Source organism: Physella acuta, unplaced genomic scaffold (assembly GCF_028476545.2).
Source record: "Physella acuta isolate Inbredline_101_S28 unplaced genomic scaffold, ASM2847654v3 ptg000009l, whole genome shotgun sequence".
In the NCBI taxonomy this organism is placed as follows: domain Eukaryota; kingdom Metazoa; phylum Mollusca; class Gastropoda; family Physidae; genus Physella; species Physella acuta.
The window spans coordinates 198,648-215,623 of record NW_026731529.1 but is presented as its reverse complement, the minus strand read 5'-3'; the positions used below and the strand labels follow the sequence as shown (position 1 = coordinate 215,623).

General features: G+C 36.9%; 2 protein-coding genes across 2 annotated transcripts; one reads left to right on the top strand and one right to left on the bottom strand.

Annotated features, from left to right (window-relative positions):
• Positions 1-2,536: 2,536 nt before the first annotated feature.
• Positions 2,537-5,420, top strand: LOC131928938 (uncharacterized). Its single transcript, XM_059285150.1, has 4 exons — positions 2,537-2,572; positions 2,880-2,959; positions 3,617-3,851; positions 5,046-5,420. The coding sequence occupies exons 1-4, from the start codon at positions 2,537-2,539 to the stop codon at positions 5,151-5,153; spliced, it is 459 nt and encodes a 152-aa protein (XP_059141133.1). The 3' UTR covers positions 5,154-5,420.
• A 1,484-nt stretch (positions 5,421-6,904) lies between these two features.
• Positions 6,905-14,441, bottom strand: LOC131928852 (alpha-(1,3)-fucosyltransferase C-like). Its single transcript, XM_059285037.1, has 5 exons — positions 14,362-14,441; positions 12,948-13,457; positions 10,046-10,174; positions 7,621-7,715; positions 6,905-7,394 (listed from the first exon to the last, which is right to left on the bottom strand). Exons 2-5 carry the CDS (start codon positions 13,447-13,449, stop codon positions 6,918-6,920), a joined length of 1,203 nt encoding a protein of 400 aa, XP_059141020.1. The 5' UTR covers positions 13,450-13,457; positions 14,362-14,441; the 3' UTR covers positions 6,905-6,917.
• Positions 14,442-16,976: the final 2,535 nt, after the last annotated feature.

Below are 16,976 nucleotides of genomic sequence, written 5' to 3'. Positions count from 1 at the left end.
GCCGAAATTGTTGAATGTTAAAACTGAGGCCACGGCTGATGTTAGTGAGTTATCCTCTACATGGACTGGGACAGACCGTTATTCTAAAGAAAGACATTAGTGTCACACATCGCTGGCACGGTCGACTCGCTATTGTCCTGAGGTGACTGGAGATGGCGGTCGCGAATTAGCCCCCGACCTGACATGGGAGGTAAAATCGGGAAAAACGTAAAAAGATACCCTATTGTTTGCGGACCGTTGAAGACGTTTTTTTTTTTTAGTGAGCAGGCGAGGGTGCCTGTAGTAAACAGTCAGTGACCTGATGATGGCTTGCAGGGGAGGAGGGGGGGGGGGGGAGAGCGGATGGGGACATGCCCCGGAAATCCAGAGTATTTATCCCTAAAATCACAATTTATACACGGTATGGGCATCTTTTGTGTAATTATAGGCATCCATTCAGTAATTATGTTCATATTTATTTTATATATTGTCAGGTCATCTTTAAATACATTATACTTGTATTTATTTTTATATTTTTGAAGGGCATTTATACAGTAATTATGTCCATTTTCATTTTGGTAAACTTTAACGGTATTCGTAAAGTGATTAAGCACATGTTTATTTTAATTAATTGTAGGGACAGTGGCGTAGCGAGGTCGGGTGTCACCCGGTGCGGCACTTAATGGTGTCACACACCCCCCCCCCCCCGCCTTAAATTTTTCTCTATATATTTTGCTATTTTTTTGCCTTGGTGTCATTCCCCCGAGGCGTAGCGACCCTTCCCAGGAAAAAACTTTCAAACTTTCGATTTGCACCCCCCCCCCCACCTCAAACTTTCGATTTGCACCCCCCCTCAAGTTTTTCTCTATATATTTTGCTCTTTTTTGCCTTGGTCTCGACCCCCTAAATGGTGTCACCCGGTGCGATCCGCACCCCCCGCCCCCCCCCCCTCGCTACGCCTCTGTGTAGGGATATTCAGTATAATAGTTAAGGCCATAGTGATTCTTGTTTTAAAATAGTGTAGGCACACTAAACAAATTATAAAGTCTATACTGTTTGATACATCGGGCCGAGACTGTTTTATGGTAAAGTTCTCCTGATTTCTCAAACGTCTAAATTACCGGCAGTCCGAGCATGCCATCGCGAAACTCATAAATAACATGAAGCACATGGTTCACTTTCTATAGACACGGACCTTCTCTTGTGAGAACACGGTCTAAACCTGTAATGTAATACGCTGACGCTCTATAAACACGCACCTTCTCTTGAATGGCTGCGGTCAGAGATCCAGTAACGTAGTACCCGAACTGATTTTTTTTTTGGGTTTGGCATCCCATAGATTTAAATGTACAGTTATCCTTCACGGGCTTCACCTCACCCCACCAACTGTCACCCCCCCCAGTGTTCCACCTTACTGAGCGTCCGTGATTACATTTGAGAGTCATTTCATTTGGATATCTATAGCTGTAAACAGTGTTTTCACGATTCGAGCTTATTCCGAAATCTATCAATGTTTTGCTATTTTCCCCGACATCCACACACTTTGAATGCCACTGTTGAGAGTGAAGATGAGTTTAGAACAGAGTATTTCTTGTGTATAATGGATCAAGCAATTATTGGCATGAACACTCGATTTGAACAGCTACGACAATACGATTCACTCTTTGGGTTTCTCTACAACATAAACTCAATGAGAAAATTAAATAATGAGGATTTGTTAAAAAGTTGCATGAATCTTGATATAGCGTTGCGATCGGTGAGCTCACGTGACGGGGCAGATTTGTGTACAGAGCTCACAATGTTTCGAGAAATTTTGCCCGAAGGTATTAAGTCAGCCAAACAGTGCCTTCAGTACATTTGGAGTATTCGGGATTCCTTTCTCAATACGGCGATCGCCTACAGAATCTTGCTAACAGTTCCAGTCACAGTTGCAAGCGTCGAAAGAAGTTTCTCCAAACTGAAGTTGATCAAGAACTATTTGAGATCAACGATGTCCCAAGACAGGCTTTGCGGCCTGTCGATTCTGTCAATAGAAAAAGACATAGCCTCCAGTTTGGACTATGATGATATAATCATGGAATTTTCCTCACGAAAGGCAAGAAAAGTAGATCTTCGTTTGTGAACGTACTGGTAAGATTTTCAACATCAATGTAAAAAAATCAGGTTTGAAGCTGACGTTCTTCGTCACTTTGATGCGTGTCTCAAACTTATATCTGTTTTATTTTTTACTTTTCAAACAAAAAGCCTTAACAGAAACAAGCAACGTTTCGAAAGCACTTCTAAGTAAACAAATTATTTGTTAATCAGTGTCTTAATGTTAATACGACATTGATAAACAGCTTAAAAATACATATATATCGTTAAAAATATTAATTAGCGTTGAGAAGGAAAAAAAACGCCTCACTGTACATGTTTTATTTAATTAAACACCAAAGAAAAAAATATAAGGCCCCGCGCGGATGGTTGGCCATAGGCCCCGCGTACCCCTAACGCCGGCTCTGATCTCAAGAGTAGGATTTGCACATGTTGCGAATGTATCGCACCACCTTTTAGTACGATGGAGAGTCTAAGAGAAAAATGTGTAAGGGAGAGTGTAAGAGAGGCTGGTGTAAGGGAGAGTCTGAGAGAAACATGTGTGGGGAGAGTGTAAGAGAGGCTGGTGTGAGGGGAAGTCTAAGAGAAACATGTGTGGGGATAGTAAGATAGGAGAGTGCAAGGGGGAGTCTAAAAGGGAGAGAGTAAGAGGAGTGTGAGGGAGTCTAAGAGATACATGTATATATTTAATAATAAATATATAGATTTATTTATTTATTTATTTATTTATAAACATCGAGATCTACTTCAACCAGATATATAATGAAAAAATGATTTAAACTGCACTCCATTTTCTCTTAAATTAGCCCGAACGAACAAAAATTAAAAGATCATCTGACGGAGACAAACTGGTGATTCACGGTACACCAACCAACGACAGAAATTTGTAATGACACTTGATACAGTATTAAATATATATATATATATATATATATATATATATATATATATATATATATATATATATATATATATATATATATATATATATATATATATATATATATATATGTGTATATATATATAAGCATACAGTTTAAATAAGCATACAGTAAAAGGTATATGTATATAAGTACACATAAATTCATATATACTTATTATATATATATATATATATATATATATATAATATTTTTGTATCTATCTATATATATACGTATATACGTATATATGTATATACGTATATATGTATATATATATATATATATATATATATATATACACATAAATTCATATATACTTATTATATATATATATATATATATATATATATATATATATATATACATAATATATATATATATATATATATATAATATTTTTGTATCCATCTATATATATACGTATATACGTATATATGTATATACGTATATATGTATATATATATATATATATATATATATATATATATATATATATATATGTAATTTTATATATATATATATATATATATTCAATTTTTATGTATGAGTACATTATGAATATATGTTTGTCTATGTCTATACCCTATCTACACTTTAATTGGTTTATTTTTCAACTGAAGGTTTGCCATTAACCTAGAATGCTTATCGTGGAGGAAAATCGACTACGCGCTACATTTCTCGGTTCGGTTCCTGACAAACAGCACTTATAAAACTGGCAGAAACGCCATCGGCATTGATGAAAAGTTTAATGAGAAATGGTCAGGCGGTCACGTATTCCGACATGGGACCAAATTTCCTTTTCAAAAGAACGAACCATTTATTGCGGTAATGTGGATGAAGCCTCCTAATCTTGAGGTAAGAGAAGTGATTTTTACTTTCTCGTATATTCGAAGTGTAGAGAAAGTCTTATAATCCTGCAAAAAAAAACGAGATTTGTAAAAATCTCGACGTTTTACACCTCACTGATACGGAAAACATAATTTTGCAATTTTGTCCGTATGTCTGTGTGTCTGTGTGTCTATGTGTGTCTGTAAACAAGATAATTTGAGTACCGTTACAGCTAGGTTGATGAAATTTCAAATATAAGTATATTATCAAAATCGTAGATATCTATCAGCTTTTGAGCGATTTTCGATAACAGAAGTGGTACTTTTTCTACTTTGAATTTTTCAAAAGCCTATAACTTGAGTACTATTTCAGTTAGATAAATGAAAATTCACATGTAAGTAAAAGATCTAATTCTCTACCCTTTTTTTTTAAATTTTGAGTAATTTCCATTGACCGTAAGTACTATTTTACGCTATTTCCGATTTCTCAAAAAACGCATGTAAATTTATAAAGTACTAATAATATTGTGCACTATTGTTTTGGCGTTCGCTTGGTGCGCAATTCTATTTTATACTAGATTTTATTCTATTTTTAAAAGTTTAAGAAAACAAAAATCATGTCTATATTCCGTGTTGCCATCCCACCTTATGTTATATTAGAATATTCGAGAGAGTTTATTTTGTTATTAATACCTTGATTTATTTGACTTAGTCCTCTTTGCTCCTTATGGACCATAGGGTCTCACTATTTCATCGTATTTCATCCGATCCCAGGCTAATTATTTTGCCGCCTCAAAAAGCAGATCATTTTGGTCGGGTTGGTTAAGCTCATGGTTGCTGAGCCGATAAGTCCTGAGTTCAATACCTCAGGCAGATGAAGCTCAATAGCTGGGAATGCAACTATCTAGGAGAGTAAACTCCAAATTCATACAACTGCTGCCTTGTAATTTGTTCTTCGGTGGAAAAAGGCTATGGAAGCAAATCCAAAAAGAAAAGCAGGCTGAGATCTGAGTCAACGGCCTATAAGGTACATTGCAGGTTGACATGCAATCCTTAATTGTGTTGGGGGGAATCCCTTTCAACGCTAGAATTATGTACGAAGAACACAAAAGAAACTTTAACAGCGTAAGACTCTAGAACAAACTCATATTTCTATTAATTTTTAAAATATTGTACTTTTTTTTTAATTGAATAATTAGTGATAACAATGTATATGTTTCAGATCGCGGTAAATGAGATCCATAAGTACTACAAAGATAATTTAAAACCCTGCTATACCCACCTGGCATATTATAAAGACATCAGCGTCAGCAAAATATACATGTCATAGTTCATGCACATAAATTAGCGCATGCACAAGCACAAAAAGCAAGGACCAAAACAATCACAAGAATAATTACATGCACATGCAAATACACATACACATGTACATGCGAATGCACATATACATACAAATACACATACACATACACATACAATTACACATACACATACACATACACATACACATATACATACACACACACGTAACATACACATATCCTTGCCCATGCCCATACACATGCACATGCACATGCACATGCACATACACATACACATACACATACACATACACATACACATACACATACACATACACATACACATACACATACACATACACATACACTTACACATACACATACACATACACACACACATGTACACGTACACGTACACCTGTGATACAATATCGTCATTGAACGCGGGTTTTGAACTTAAACCATCAACAACAATCAACTGTTGACTAACCGCACCAATGAATTAGAGCTAGTTTGTCATCATTTTTAAAAAAGTCAATCCGTGCTAATTACTATAATTTAAATCGACTTTCTTTTACTTATCTGTGATTTATTATTCTTGCTCTTTTTAAATAACTAAATTTTTCAGTAAAAATATTGAACTGCAATTCAAATCGTCTTATTATATGTAGTATGTTCAATCTCTTTTAGGTTTAAATTTTAAATATAAAAACAGTGTGTACATTTGCTGAATGAACTAAATAAAATATATATTTGTTGAAAAGCGTGAATAAATTTACTTTTCGTAAAAGCAGAGTGAAACTCGATTGTACGTGTCAATAAAAACGAAACATCAAATTCGAGAATGCAGTCTATGTTTAATAATGCGATTTAAAACTAACGGCAGTCAAGCAGATTCAACGATAAATTAATGGTAAGAGAGCTTCACATTCGCAACAAAAAACAAATTAGAATTGCATCACAGAATAAATCGATAAAAAATAAGATATTCACACATACATTAGAACTTAATATAAGGGTCATTTTAAACCAATAACACGTTAACTATCGATAAGACAATAATTTTAACAACCTTCAAAGATCTGCAAAACAAATAAATCATCAAACATAGCCTACACCCTTACGTTTTTTTAAACATACAAAAAAAATAATATGGGCTTATACACATGGGGACCTTTACATACTGAGCTATTGATTGTGATTAACACAACCCACTATAAAAACACAATAAACTTAAACAACAGTTGATAGAGACATGTTGCAAACATTGAATACTCTAGAGCTTTATTACAAGGCTGGATCTTTGACAAGCGCAGCTAGATGATGGTGATGATGGTGATGATGATAATGATAGTGGTGGTGGATGTGAAGATGATGATGGTATGATGTTGAAGGTGACGACGATAGTGATGACTATGCTGGTGACTATAATGATGATGGTGTGATGATGGTGTGATGAGGGTGTGATGATGGTGTTGATGATAATGATCATGATGATAATAATAATGCTGATAATGCTGATAATGCTGATAATGATGATAATGATGATAATGATGATAATGATGATAATGATGATGATGATAATGATGATAATGATGATAATGATGATAATGATGATAATGATGATAATGATGATAATGATGATAATGATGATAATGATGATAATGATGGTAATGATGATAATGATGATAAGGATAATCATGATGTTCATGATGTTCATGATGATCATGATAGTGCTGGTGATATTGATGATGCTGGTAAAGACTACGATTCGGCTAATCTTAAACAAAACTTTACAAATCCCTCGCTTTCTGGCACTTATTGTAATGAGACCACACTGCTATATTTGGGATAACCTTCGTCCTGTTGTTAGTGTGTACTTTCTTACAAATGTCGCACCAATCAAACTTCCTATTCAGCGGAACCAGCTTATCTTTCTCTCTCAACATCTTGGCGTACTTTTTCTTATTAGCCGCCAGCTTTTTCAGATGCCTCGCTAAACTGGACGCATTGGGGAACTGCGAGGCGTCCACATAGCCCCCAGGGGGAATGTACTTCCGGTAGTTAAATCCGCCACGGGCCACCGGAATCACGTGATGCCGGTTGAAATTTCGAAAAAATTTCTCAGTCACGTAGTCTCGGCACAGCGAGTTCTCGAAGCTGAGGTAGAATCTGTAGGTGGTAGTCAGCATCTTTTCGCACTCTTCTTTGGTCGCTTTGGGGCAATTGAGGGGTCCGCAGTATCCGAAAATATCCACGTCAATGTATTTCTGAAAAAGACAAACATACAAACTGATTGGAGGCTTAAAAATCTTACTTTTTCGAACTGATCAACTTTAAACTTGTAGTAATGGAGTGATCAAAAAATTATATATTTTCTCTTTTTTTAGTGCCTTATTACATTAATGCTTGTTATTAAAACGTTTTAATGCGTTTTTCTTTAATATATTTTTTAAAAGTGTATTTTAAGAAAAAGTGGGTTGAATATAGGCCTACCTTCAGTTCTTTAGTGAAAATCTCTCTCTTGCTCTGTGTATAACAATTGCTAACCCACCAAACTGCCATTTTTGTTTTGTTTCTAGCAATTTCCACTATTAATCGATTTTGAAAAAAAAATCTGTTACTTATAATGAATAAGAGAATTACATTTAATAGTAAGTTACGCTCTTTTTTCGAACCTGACGGTCCACGGGGCAGTTGAAGTAGAGTTCACTTGTATCTGTGACTTTGTTATATGAAGGGATAATGTCTGCACAACTATTCTGAGTATCTTAATCTCCCTATCGTGAGTCAGGTACCCATCAGAGCTGAGTGAACTCAGGTAAGTTTTACTGACTTCAATCCAGGATTTTGAAATCGAGACTTTCAGGATTTGCAATCTAGCGCTATTAAATGACGTCACGCTATTTTTGACGATTTTTACCTCCCCCCTCCCCCTCCGTCACACATCGTCACAAAAAGCCAGACCCCTCCCCCTAAAATGACGTCACACTTCAGCCTACAACTCCCCCTCAAAATTGAGGTTGAATTTTTCTTAAAACATCGATATTTTTTCCAAAAATCTTGTCTGAACTCTATCAAATTAAAGTATTTTAATCAATGCCTGTTGCAATTTATTAAAACAGTTTTCTAAAACGCGAAATAACGTCTAAAATTTGTTTTCGAACATTGCTTTTATTATAATGCAAAAGTGTGACGTCGCACCATCTGAACCCCCCCCCTCCACCTCATCACAAACCGTCACAAAATTACGGACCCCCCTACGAGTGTGACGTCATTTATGGACGACCCCTAGGTCACGCCGTCCCTTACTTAATATAAGTAAATAAATGTACTGTTTTTAAAGTTATTTAACATATATCTTTGAGCATTTGTGGCGTCGGACTAAAAGACACTGGGCATTAACCTCCAGATTCAGACCCCCCCCCCCTCCAGAAATAACCGCCAATAACAAAAATAAACCTCGACTTAAAAATCTGGAGAAAAATCTCCCAAACGATTAAATAACCCGGACCAAAAAAAGTCTTAAGGATTTATAAGGAAGAGAAATTGTATGTAAATAATTGTGTACAAATTCAGGGCCGTTAACCCATGAAACCGTCACGTCAGTATAAGGGAGATAATTCAGAAAACTACATGGTACCTCTGGCTGCAGTGAATTAGAACAACATTGCTTCTCTCCCGTAAGTACTCTGTATTTATGCCAAAGTAACTAGAGCGGATTTTTTTTTCTTTTTAAACACTTTTTTATGTGTTTATTTTATTTTCACATCTATTCTTATTTTTCCACTAAACAGTCTACATTCAAGTGGGGTAGGCATGGTCGAGTCGGTAAAGCTCGAGGTTGCTAAGAGGGTCATCCATAAATGACGTCACGCTTTTTTTGACGATTTTACCTCCCCCCCCTCCCCTCCGTCACACATCGTCACATAAAGCCAGACCCCCACTAAAATGACGTCAGACCTCAGCCTACAACCCCCCTCAAAATTGCAGTTGAATTTTTTTAAACATCGATATTTTTCCAAAATCGTGTCTGAACTCTGTCAAAATAGAGTATTTTAATCAATTAATGTTGCAATTTATCCAAACAATCTTCAAAAACGCGAAATAACTTCTAAAATTCGTTTTCTGACACATTATTTATAATGCAAAAGTGTGACGTCACACCATCTGAACCCCCCACCCCCCTCGCTTCATCACACACCGTCACAAAAGTACGGACCCCCCTCCCCCCCCCCTACGAGTGTGACGTCATTTATGGACGCCCCTGAACCGAAAAATCCCAAGTTCGAAACCCCGGTTAGATGAGGCTCGTGAGCTGGGGACAGCCACTCTTCTAGGAGAGACAATTCCGAAATCAAACAACTGCTGCCTGGTAGTTTGTTTCTGAACAGACAAAGGCTATGTAAGCCAGAGGCGTAGCGACCCTTTCCGGCGCTCAGGGACAAACTTTCGCTTTGCAACCCCCCCCCCCCCCCGCCTCGAACTTTTGATTTGCACCCCCCCCCCCCTTTCTCAAACTTTCGATTTGCACCCCCTCCCCCCTCAAACTTTCGATTTGCCCCCCCCCCCCAACCCTCGAACTTTTGATTTGCACTCCCCTCAAACTTTTGATTTGCAACCCCCCCCCCCCCTCAAACTTTCAATTTGTTTTTCCAACCCATTTTGGTGGCGCCACCCTAAGGTCGGCGCCCGGGGACATGTGTCATCGTCCCCCGCCCCCTCCCCCCTCGCTACGCCTCTGATGTAAGCTAATCCAAAAAGAAACGCAGGCTGAAATGGAATTCAACGTCCTAAATGACGCATAATAAGTTGCCACGTAAAACTTTTGATGGAGAAAATCCTGTCCAAAATTGTAATTAAGGATAAAGCAGAAATGTACCAAAAATCATTTAAATAAACGTTTGAACTAAATTCTTACGGTAGGTCTTTTTGCTCAATAACTGGTCTCTATCCCGCCAAGCGAACAGGTTATTTGGTGCAAAAATATCCGAGTCGACCCTGTAGTTAAAAGTCCAGTTGAACACATTTCGCCATTGGCTGAAATTCCCTGAAGATACGTAACCTTATTATTAGTGGCGTTGCGAGGTCGGGTGTCACCCGGTGCAGCATTTAATGGTGTCACCCCCAGAGGCGTAGCGACCCTTGCCGGGGACAAACTTTCAAATTTTCGATTTGCACCCCCCTCCCCTCAAATTTTCGATTTGCACCCCCCCCCCCTCAAGTTTTTCAATATATATTTTGCTATTTTTTGCCTTGGTGTCACCTCCCTAAATGGTGTCACCTGGTGCGATCCGCACCCCCCCCCCCGCCCCCCTCCCCCCTCGCTACGCCTCTGGGGCTGGGTAAGAATAATTACCATAGAGTCAGAAATGTAGGTGTATAAGCAAATAATACCTCACAAAAGTTTGCAAACATTAACATTAGTTTTTAAAACGTTTTTCTTAACTCAGCTTCACGTTTGTTTGTTTGGTTGTTTGGATGTTTGTTGTTAAAATTGACATCGAAAATTAGCCCACTTCTGATTGCTCTAGAGACCTGAAATTTGGCATGCATGCTACTTTCGCCTAACAATTTCAGATGCAATCATAAAAACTAGCAATTAGTGACCGTAATTAGCTTAATTTAATTACGCCCCAAGGACCATAAAATTGAGGACATGATTTCTAAAGATACCGACAAGACTGGAGTCCTAATGACACAGTTACTTCGGCCCCAATCGATGTGAGCGCGCTGGCCGTGATCGTATAGTTGTTAGTACTTCGCGTTGTGGCCGCGACAACCCAGGTTCGAATCCTGGTCGCTCAAGATTTTTAGTCCGTGTATTTATAAACACTTTTTTAAAAACCACGTTTTTCATGTGTAGCAACGGACTAAAAAGGAGAAAATAAAATACTTAAAAAAAACTTTTTAAAAAACCACGTTTTTCTTGTGGACTAAAAAGTAGAAAATAACTATTTACATACATTTGATGACAAAAAACGTGGGTCGGGCAGATGGGTCGGGAAATTTGATGGTGAACGTACCCACGTTTTTTGTCATCAAATGTATGTAAATAGTTATTTTCTACTTTTTAGTCCACAAGAAAAACGTGGTTTTTTAAAAAGTTTTTTTTAAGTATTTTATTATTAACACGTTTTTATTAACTCAGCTTCGCGTTTGTGTGTTTGTTGTTAAAATTGACATCGAAAATTAGCCCACTTCTGATTGCTCTAGAGACCTGAAATTTGGCATGCATGCTACTTTCGCCTAACAATTTCAGATGTAATCATAAAAACTAGCAATTAGTGACCGTAATTAGCTTAATTTAATTACGCCCCAAGGACCATAAAATTGAGGACATGATTTCTAAAGATACCGACAAGACTAGAGGCCTATTGATACAGTTACTTCGGCCCCAATCGATGTGAGCGCGCTGGCCGTGATCGTATAGTGGTTAGTACTTCGCGTTGTGGCCGCGACAACCCAGGTTCGAATCCTGGTCGCTCAAGATTTTTTTTTTAGTCCGTGTATTTATAAACACTTTTTTAAAAACCACGTGTTTCATGTGTAGCAACGGACTAAAAAGGAGAAAATAAAATACTTTAAAAAAACTTTTTAAAAAACCACGTTTTTCTTGTGGACTAAAAAGTAGAAAATAATTTTTTCTTTTGTGCTTCCTCGAGCTGTGCAGGTTCTTGTGATGACTGACAAAAAACGTGGGTCGGGCAGATGGGTCGGGAAATTTGATGGTGAACGTACCCACGTTTTTTGTCAGTCATCACAAGAACCTGCACAGCTCGAGGAAGCACAAAAGAAAAAATTATTTTCTACTTTTTAGTCCACAAGAAAAACGTGGTTTTTTTAAAAAGTTTTTTTAAGTATTTTATCTACAATAATCTTGGTGAAAAAAATACATTAATTTTTTAACATGAAAATAAACAGGGAAGGTATATATTTATAAATATGTACATAAAGCATTTTCAAAAAAAAACATTCACAAATACTTTATAATTGCAGTATTGTCCAAAAAAAACATAATCTCGAGAAAAGTGAGTTTATAAATCTCATTCCAATATTAAAATAGTGTAAAATATTATGTTTAAACCCTCATAAAATATTTACATTCTACTTTTCTGACATGAGTTTTTTTTTCGATTGTATCATCGACAATATAAGTAGAAATGTACACCAATTTCACACAAAAAAAATGGACATACTGCATTTGTCCTATATACCCTCGATTTTTTTTTTTTAAATCTCGTCGATAACGAATTTATTTTAGATTTTTTTAAAAATATAATTGGAGTTTCTGAAGTATTTTTGTAGCTAAGAAAACTCACAAAATAACAATTAGAGTTTCTGAAGAAATTTTGATTAATGAACTCCTACAAAATAAAGTGTGGAGTGAGTAGACATTGTGTCACAAATCGACAAAAAGACTAGGGGACGGCGTAAAGCTCATGGTTGCTAAACCGAAAAGTCTCGAGTTCGAACCCTCGGGCAGATGAGGCTCGTTAGCTGGGGACAGCCACTCTTCTAGGAGAGACAACTCCTAATTCAAATAACTGCTGTTTTGTAGTTTGTTCTTGGTTGGACAAAGGCTAAGGAAGCAAATCCTAAAAGAAAAGCAGGCTGAAATCGGAGTGAATGGCCTCAATGGCGCATAACCAGTTGACACGTATCCTTAATTGTGATGGAGGCGTGGTCGAGTCGGCAAGGTTGATAAATTCGAAAAAAGGTCTCGAGTTCAAAACTTCTGGCAGATAAGGCTCGATCCCTTCCAACACTAAAAATTAAGAGCGAAGAAGAAGAAGACAAAAAGACGTAGAAAAAAAAACTACCTGGATAGACATAATTAGTTGGCGATTCCCACATAGCCTTGACCCAGATTTGACCTGGCGGCCTCACCGGTTGAGTAGAGCTACGATAGCCGGTAAAGAAAACAAGAACGTCCGCTTCAAGGTGCCTGTGCCCTTCTAAATCTAAAATGCATTTGTATTCACAGTCCTTGAAGTCCTTGTTATACGCATCACAAGCATCGTTCTTGAAAAATTTCGGGCAGTTGTATATGGATATAATTTTCGTGGTCTGATTGGCGCGCTTGACTTGAGGGTAGAGGTTCGGGTTTATGATGAACGGGGATTTGAAAGCGTGATCCTCCACCGGTTCGTATCCCAGTTTTTTCAGCTTCGTTCTGAATTTTTGTAAAGTCCATGCTTTCAATGATCTTTCTTTGTTATATCTAGATCGGAGCTGGCTGAATAGGATAAGAGAGACCATTGAAAAGATAACTGTTACGCTTGTCAACACTTTTAGTGTGTGGAGATTTAACCGTTTAGTCATTGTAGTACCTGAAAATGTGGAGAATTAAAATGAATATTAATTATAAATCGAAACACTTTTTTGGAACTTAACACCTACTTTTCAGCAATTTCCGGTAACTTGTCAGCGATTTCCGGTAACTAGAATTGGAACTTCTTATTGTTTTGGCTTTTCAAAAGCCTTTAACTTGAGTAAAGTTTCAGATAGATAAACAAAATTTCACTTATAAGTAAACGATATAATTATCTGCCTTCTGTCAAATTTTGAATGATTTCCGTTTATCGGAAATTGTACTTAACGCTATTTCCGATTTCTCAAAAAATGCATATGAATTTATAAAGTACTAATACTCCTCACTATTATACACACATTGTTTGCTGTTCACTTATTCTTATTTCTACGAGATTCTATTCTATTTTTATAAGTTTGAGTAATGAAAAAATGGATTAAAAATCATGTCTATATCCCGAGTTGCCATCCCTGTAGTGTTATATAAGAATATTCGAGAAAGTTTAGGGGAGATCACTCCCGCTTTGTTAAACCACCTGGCCTAGTTAAGGGCTACTTATTTATATTCCCAGAGACAAAATGATATTAACCAAATTGTTTTAGGCTATTGAACAAAATTTGTTTAGTTACAAACAATACTAAAAAACATCAAATACATAAAATTGTGTACATTATTTAACATGTAATGGACCTTTCGAACAGTTTCGGTTTCTAGACTATTCTCTTTGGCGTCGATTCGATTAGATCTAATCTAGGTCTAGTACCGGATTTAGACTATAAAATATAAAGTATAAGAATAATAAGAGTATTTATAAGTCTTTCGCTTCCTTCTACTATATTAAGCTGATAGTGATTTGGTTAGATGTATTGAATTATGGTTGTCAATAAAATTAAAACAAAATCCTGTTCTGAGTTCATACGCACCTAAATTTATATTGTATATCTATATTCTTATGACAAAGCACACGTAAGAAAAAAGCTTGTGTCTAGGTAATGTAAAGTCTTATGTGTACAACACAGAGGCTAAAATGATTTTCACAAGCAAGAGCGGAGGAAATCCTATGGTTAGTGTCATTTCCGCTTACTCTACCAAACACCTGTGTCAAATGGTGCTCGGTGCGGTTTAGGTTTTTAATGTGTCTAAAAATAGAACACTGGGTTGAGTTGATCTAGAGCTAGTTCAGATTATGGAATTTCTCATAGGTTTAGCTACACTGGCAAAAGTGGTTTTTGGTTAATAGATACAGCTAAGTTTAACAAAGTGGGTTTAATTATTGTTAACATGGGTAAATTACGTGTTTTTATTGTTTTAATTTTTTTTATTTTATTTTTTTACTTTTAGATTTTGCTATCAAATCGATAGAAAACGAAATATAAATAAAACTTAAGCCTAATTACAATTCAGAAATTTAGTTTTTTTTAGAATCGATGTTATAGATCTAAATGTTGCAAGAAAACTTGAAATTAACTTTTTTTTTATTTTAAAGTTTAAGCCTAAGCAGTGGCGTAGCGAGATCAGGTGTCACCCGGCGCGGCACTTAATAGTGTTACCCCCCCCCCCAGAGGCGTAGCGACCCTTCCCGGGGACAAACTTTCAATTCTCGATTTGCACCCCCCCCCCCTCAATCTTTCGATTTGCACCCCCCCCCCCCCTTAAACTTTCGATTTGCACCCCCCCCCCCTCCTTCAAACTTTTAATTTGCACATCCTCAAATTTTTCTCTATATATTTTGCTATTTTTTGCCTTGATGTCACCCGGTGGGGTCCGCACCCCCCTCCCCCTCGCTACGCCTCTTAGCCTAAGCTATAACCTGAAGTTTCACTTTCGTAAGACAAATATTGATTGGTTGTACATGAACTCAATGATCGATCACTTTCGTAAGACAAACATTGATTGGTTGTACATGAACTCTATGATCGATCACTTTCGTAAGACAAACATTGATTGGTTGTACGTGAACTCTATGATCGATCACTTTCGTAAGACAAACATTGATTGGTTGTACATGAACTCTATGATCGATCTTCTGAAAACCCCAGTTGATAGTAATTTATTCTCAAAAGTTTTTCGACCCAATTTCTTTAAACCACCGCACACGATTTATAATTTTTTTACAAATTATTCGAAAACATTTCGAGGCTATTCATGGCTGCTTCCGTTGTCATTTTGCTTAGGTCGAATGACATTGACTGAATGACTGATTCACTGAATAAAAGACTGACTAATTCACTGACTGACTGAATGCGTGATGACTGTGTGAATTGGTGTGTAACCGAGAGGTGCATTGAGTGAAAAAAAAAATATTCTGCGTCTTAGCACAGTGTCAGTCTCGTCACACTAAAGCAAAAAAAAAACAAGAACTTGTTTGTTTATCTCATCCAGAGGCGTCGCGAGGCGGGGTCGGAGGGTGCGGACCGCACCGTTGACACCATTTTGGGGGTGACACCAAAGACAAAAAAACTATACAGATGAAAAATTGTTTTTGCCAGTTAATTAATGCTTGATTAGAGTGAAAAAGTCTTTTAAATACAAATTGACAAAATCCTACAAGGGTGGGGAGGTGACACCATGACCTAATCCTGCTAACCATAGAGAAAACAATGCTACATACAACTGTATTAATAACCTCGTTACTGTCAACTGTACACTTATAAAGCTTTCACCAAAGGGTGACACCAACTGCAAAATTTACAGAGGAAAAGATGTTACGTTGCTTAATCTTAATAGGCATGCATATATATATATATATATATATATATATATATATATATATATATATATATATATATATATATATATATATATATATATATATATAGCTTATACTTTTTTTTATTTCGTGGGGGTTGACACCATGAGGTTCCGCACCAATTGACATCCGACCTAGCGACGCCACAGATCTCATCTGACTATTGAACCGGTCGATCCTTCTCTTTGAAAGCGTTCAGTTCAACTGATTGAAATCCCCTAACAATGTGTTAAAACAGTGGCTTTGGTTTTCCATTCTTGCAATCATGGCGCGTTCATAATAAAGTTCCAAGCTTGACGCTTTGGGAACATTCTATAATGTATTGCTTCCTTTGTTTCTTCCTACTATTTAAATTTAAACACGCCTACTTGAGAAAAATGTGGCATTCTGTGTGGATATTTTATTTTAACTTATTGGATTACGTGAGCCATTTCAGGAATGAAACTCAAATTTGAATTTGTCTGTCTGTATTTTATGAGAACAATGATAAATTGTCGGCCTTATGGTCTGTCGGCCTTATGGTCTGTCGGCCTTTTGGCTGTCTGCCTTATTGCTATCGGCCTTATGTCCTGTCGGCCTTTTGGCTGTCTGCCTTATGGCTGTCGCCTTCTGTCCTGTCTGCCTTATGTCCTGTCGGCTTTTTGGCTGTCTGCCTTATTGCTGTCGGCCTTATGCCCTGTCGGCCTTTTGGCTGTCTGCCTTATGGCTGTCGGCCTTATGTCGTGTCGGCCTTATAAGGATAGTAACTAGCATTGTCTCTTGGCGTTCCGCCTTATTGCATGTCAGCGA

Coding starts and splice junctions, on each gene's coding strand:
- LOC131928938 (XM_059285150.1), top strand. CDS start 2,537: ATGGAGAGTCTAAGAGAAAAATGTGTAAGGGAGAGT. Junction 2,960..3,616: donor CCAACCAACGACAGAAATTT/GTAATGACACTT, acceptor TTTCAACTGAAG/GTTTGCCATTAACCTAGAAT. Junction 3,852..5,045: donor TGAAGCCTCCTAATCTTGAG/GTAAGAGAAGTG, acceptor TATATGTTTCAG/ATCGCGGTAAATGAGATCCA.
- LOC131928852 (XM_059285037.1), bottom strand. CDS start 13,449: ATGACTAAACGGTTAAATCTCCACACACTAAAAGTGTTGACAAGCGTA. Junction 7,716..10,045: donor ATTGAGCAAAAAGACCTACC/GTAAGAATTTAG, acceptor ATCGATTAATAG/TGGAAATTGCTAGAAACAAA. Junction 7,395..7,620: donor TTTTCACTAAAGAACTGAAG/GTAGGCCTATAT, acceptor TGTCTTTTTCAG/AAATACATTGACGTGGATAT.